We start from the raw sequence: 5,665 nt of genomic DNA, 5'->3' as shown, positions 1-5,665 counted from the left end.
CAGTGCAGCGCTCCAAACCGCTGCGCCACCAGGGAGAGCCCTCTTCGTGCTAATTCTTAATCCCTTGCACCACCAGGGAGGTAAAAATTCCTTAGATTTAGTAAGAAAATATGAAACTCTCAGGAACAGGGGCAGAATGGGAACAAAGTAGAAAGGGAGTCCAATGGACTCCAGTGAAAGGTGTGAGTGTTGTCTGTGAACATGCATCTGAAGAGGTGTGCATCTACATCTCTGAATCTTACAGTGTTCTAAAGCAATGTTACCACAATAGGAAAAATATATATTTTAAAGAACAAATGTGTGCTTAGTGTTCAGTGATTGCAATTTCATAGTTTTTTGAAGTATGCATTGGAACGATGAGGTATCATATAATTGCCTTTGACTGACTGCAACCGCCATATTTGAATAAAGCTTTTTCAGTGTCCAAACTCAATACCAGATTGAGAATTGAAAGCATTAAACTTCACTTCAATACCTGCTTCTTTATGTGCATTTACTCATTGCTCTCTGTCTCTGTCTCTCACCCCCCTTCCCTTTTCTTCTCATTCTCCCTTTCTTCTCCCTCCTTAGTTTTAGTTGTGCTATTTGCTGCATTAAAGAGACAAAGGAAAAAGGAACCGCTGATAATTTCAAAAGATGATGTCCGCGACAACATCGTGACTTACAACGATGAAGGTGGTGGGGAGGAAGACACTCAAGCTTTTGACATTGGTACGTTAAGGAATCCAGAAGCACGGGAAGACAATAAACTGCGAAGAGACGTAATGCCTGAAACTATTTTTCAGATTAGGAGGACTGTGCCTCTCTGGGAAAATATCGATGTACAAGATTTTATCCATAGACGATTGAAAGAAAATGACTCAGACCCAAGTGCTCCGCCTTATGATTCACTGGCGACTTACGCCTACGAAGGAAACGACTCCATAGCAGATTCCCTCAGCTCTTTAGAGTCACTCACAGCAGATTGTAACCAAGATTACGATTACCTCAGCGACTGGGGGCCTCGGTTTAAAAAACTTGCCGATATGTATGGGGGTGATGACAGTGACCGAGAGTAAGGGTGTTGTATGACTTCATCAATGTTAGTGGAAGTACCCTTTGTTACTAGATTGAGTGGCCTGCATTCTCTTCCTTGAAGGAAATTTTTTTTCAGAAATGAAATTATAAACAATACGTAGGTGTTGTCTTAGTAAGGATTTGCTTAATCAGTAAGTTTCTGTGAATGAATACGAATGACATAGATTTTAAAAGTAATAATAACCAGTTCACCCTCTGCCTAACACTCTCTGAAGAAATTATATCACATCAATAATCAGTAAGAAATAACTAAAAGGCTTTTTGTGCCTTTTCTTAGCTATACGGACTTTATAACGGTTTTCTTAATTGACTTACAGCCAACTTTACTATTAAAGCATTGTGCAATGAATTTGTAAATTAATATGGAAAAATATATCCCTAAAGAAATAGGAATGACTATTACTGCCATATTTATTTAGTTGAAAAAAATGTCTTTGTGTTAATCCACTCATATTTTTATAAATGTATATTTATATTTTTGTATTTTTATGAAATAAACTAGTATTTATAAATAAATTTCATTTTATTTAATTCCTAGAGGTAGTTCTGATTTCATTTACACAGATTTTTCTTTTTACATATAAAAAGTAAAACATGATTTACCCAGGGAAAAGCAGTTAATTTACTATATGTGATTTGAAACTAGATGGTATAAGACTACAGAAGAGCTTCCCTACAAATTTTGATTAAATACATCAGCCACTTAAATATTAATAACTGTTTATCAAACCACTGATACTAAGTAGAATATGTAAAAATTTGAAATATAAAACATTATATTTGTGTATAATAAATTGTAAGGATCTTTTTTGGACAAATCTTTGCTATGAGATCGAGTTAATTTATTTGAGATTAAATGTAGCATGTGTTATAGTGTACAGAGAACACATTTAAATTCTTCCTCCATCAGTAGTATAGTTTTCAGAACTATATATATGAAAATATATCAGGTTCTTTTTTTTTTTTTCTTCATAATCAGATAATTCATGGAATAGGGTCTCAAATCTGGGTAACATTAAAAACGTCAATTGACAAAGTGAACTTTTTCACTGCTAATTTTAGTGAGAAAACCTCATGTGACTATATTAGAAAAATATCTCGAAAGAACCAGGGACATGCAAACTGGAAACAAAATCTTATGGAATATGATGACTTACTAATGACTGGAGTAATAAAAAAAAAAAAAACCAGAATATAGGCCCTCTAAGACATGGGAAAGGAAAATTGTGGGAATTGTCTTAGTAATCATCTGCAAATCTGTGAATAAATAACAAACAGAAAGCTTGCCCTGATTTGACTCGGAGAATAAAACTTAAGTTTTATTATTGCCCATTTTTTCTACCAACAATTCTAATTTTCTTTTTCTTTCAGTTCTCGTTCTTAAAGGAGCAAATATCACTGCAGGATAATTTTCCAGTGATTTTTTTACATAGGGGAAATTGAGCAATATCTGATCTGCTACCAAACATTTTACTTTTTAAAAGATTTATTTAGTTATGCATACAAGATCCGGGGTACAAGCCAGAGGTGTGGGGGATGAGAATATTCACCAGAGACAGAGTAGGAAACAGAACAGGCCACTGACTGAAATACACTGCTGAGGGGAGCAGTGGGTAAGAAAGGAGAGGCCTGCTGCACCATGTGGATCAGCTCCTTGCCTGGGTATGAAACTCACGTTTCAGTGGGTGTGGACAGTGTCATAGTGCTAAGACTTAAGCTCTTGTGCCACCAGGGATCACTACAGACATTTTGAAATACCAAATAATTAAACAAATAATTATAAGTAAGCATTTATGTATTCTATTATGTCAGTATGTTGTAAAATTTACGAAGACTAAAACCATCTCAATAACTCCATCATCAATAGCTAACAAATATTAAAGACTTGATTTAATGGTCTGAAAAAGTATTAGGCACCAGACTTACTTGAATTTATTCTAATTATTGGAACTGTTCATAAACAAAAGGTTTTATCGGAGGAAATTTAAGTTTTAAAACTACATTGGAAATAGATCAGGCCCTAGATTTTTTTTTTCTCTATTCTTTTTCTAAATACTGACACTTGATAATATTACCCATTGTTACACTCATCTATATACTGGCATATGATATACATAAAAATATAGATGGTGATTTATGATAAACATTTTCCTATCATGAAAAAATATATCCAAGTAACTATTCTAAATTCCTACTTGCATAAGTGAGTGGAATGTACTCAAATATTAACTTAAATTTCCATACCTCTATCTGCCCTACCCTCAACTTGTCCAAAGTTACGTGATGACAGTTCTGTCTCCCCCAAGACCTTGCAATCATCTTTTGATCCATTTATTCTGGTATCTTCCATATTCAGTATTTTTGAAAATCTACTGGCTCTACCTTCAAAATATATCTGATAAGCAATGACTGTTCATATATCCTGCCACCATCCTGTTACAAATTTCTGGATTGCCATGATATACTTCTGCATGCTCTGCCTTACTAGTCTTGTTTCCATCTATTGTGAGCATGGAATAAAGGAAGACGCTGTAATTCTTTCTTTTTTGTTTACTTTAAGTGAAATAATTAGCATTTATTTATTCAAAACTTCTAATTTGTGCTTTACAGAGATAGCCATTCATCCCAACTGACTTAAGCATTTATTAGATCAGGTTTCCTTTGTCTTTTTTATTGTACTCAGCTCTATTTCCTTAACTAATTAAATTACCAGCATTTGGCTGGCCCTCCGCTTTGCACTAACATCTATACACTCACATCCCCAGCATGATATTAAATTTGTCCTACTGCAAGTATTTTTTTCAGTAGTGAAGACCCCATGCGTTGCCAAAGGTAAAACCAGAGTAATATTGTGATAAACAATACTTTGTGTATTGATTCCCAGCCATTGTTTGTACTTATTAAGAACATATTTTTTTAAGGTATAAAGGATAAGTCATGTGTTATCTGAGTGTGTTATACACTGAGATTTTAATTTTATAGGGAAAAAGTCATACTTTAAATTATCACTCAATCAATGGAAAATAATTATTTGTGAAGCATACAGTATTCTAAATATTCCTTTTTTTTTTTTTTCTGGTGAGTGGTAGCTGCTTGTATTGAAGGCAGTGCTATTGAACAGCCTCATATTTAAAAGGCAGCTAAGAAATTCACACTTGTTTTGGTTTGAGAACTGTTGATGTATCTGATTAATAAAATAAGGCAGCTGATCAAGAAATAATCATGTAATATCATCTCATTCTTACTTGGGTATTATTTATTGAATTCTATTAACCTAATGGACTGATGGAAATGTTGATCTAAAGCTACTAAATAAGAAAATAGACATGCTCTGAATAGGAAATTTGATTAAACTGATCTAAGAATTGGTTAATAAAATATTGGGGCAGTTATTTCCATTGCACGGTCTTTAAAATTAATTCCTTAACCTTCCAGCTATAATGAAAGATCATATTCTACATTTTTCATTATTAATCTGTCCTCATACTTATTATCATGAAATTATATTAAATATTCTCAACCTTTATTCATTAAAACTTTAATGCAATAACCATCAGTTTTGCTCACTGAATAACAAATAATTTAGAAACAATGTTAAAAGATATTTAAATGCAAATCTATGTTAAATGGGAGAGTGATCTGAATTCCTAAAAAATTCTCTTTAAAAATCTCTAATTTGGTTGGAACTAATAGGGCTAAAGTGCTTGCTGTTAGTTCATATATGACAAACTAATTAATTAGCATGATTTGTTTTTATTGTTCATAGTTTAACAAAAAATATGTTCTATTTATTCTCTAAATATTATAGTATGCTTTTAAGAAAAATATGCATGCCACTAGGCAACAAAATCCTATAAATAAAATAATATTTCTGAGGAAAAACAAATGTGTACTTAACAATCTTAGGCATCTATTTTTGATAAATGTCTGAAATGTAGCAAAAACAGCTTTGTGAATTGGGAACAAGGATGTGAATTTAAGATAAAGAGGAAATCCTGCTCATCTTTAAGGGAAAAAAAAAATCTTTTTATAGATTCCTATGAAGGGTCCAAGAGGAAAAGCAATAAATGTAAGTGATCAAAAAGAAAAGCCCCAAGCTAAAAAATATGTTACAAATCTCAAAGGATAATTTTATTTCAAGTTTTTTTTTTAAGTAGAAATATTTTATGAGGAAAAGAGGAGAAAATTCATCCTTATTTTTCTTCAGTGAGTAAGAAAAAGGAAATTACCTCATTAAAATTTAATTTAAAATTGAATCCCAAATAGGATAAAGTCAACCATAGAAATGCGCTAAGGTTGAATCCACTGAGAACCAAGATGATAATGATTTAAGGAATAAATTGCTCATATGAAAGTCCTCATGTGCTCTTTCTGTATTCATGGTCTTTCTAGACAGAGGTAGGTTATGAAGATAAAGCTTACAAATGCATATTCACAGGAGAAAAAGTGATCAAGGAGGCAGAAAACAAGAAATATCACATAACTTTCACTTTTTTATTGTTCCTATGTTATTACACACAAATTATAAATAAGGCATACCATTCATGTATACTCTTGATGCATACATATATATTATATTGCATATAGT

At 32.5% G+C, this 5,665-nt stretch overlaps 1 protein-coding gene across 2 annotated transcripts in view; it reads left to right on the top strand.

Annotated features, from left to right (window-relative positions):
• The window catches only part of CDH9 (cadherin 9, type 2 (T1-cadherin)), a 97,477-nt gene extending 95,888 nt beyond the window's left edge, over positions 1 to 1,589 (top strand). For both annotated transcript variants that reach the window (XM_004678067.2, XM_012721983.1), the window contains exon 12: positions 571 to 1,589. In XM_004678067.2, coding sequence (XP_004678124.1) covers positions 571 to 1,058 — 488 coding nt within the window. In that variant the 3' untranslated portion in view covers positions 1,059 to 1,589. The remainder of the gene's footprint in view (positions 1 to 570) is intronic.
• Positions 1,590 to 5,665: the final 4,076 nt, after the last annotated feature.

Source organism: Condylura cristata, unplaced genomic scaffold (genome assembly GCF_000260355.1).
Source record: "Condylura cristata isolate star-nosed mole 26May11 unplaced genomic scaffold, ConCri1.0 scaffold00007, whole genome shotgun sequence".
In the NCBI taxonomy this organism is placed as follows: domain Eukaryota; kingdom Metazoa; phylum Chordata; class Mammalia; order Eulipotyphla; family Talpidae; genus Condylura; species Condylura cristata.
Note: the sequence above shows the minus strand (reverse complement) of the source record. Positions and strands in the feature narration are given on the sequence as shown.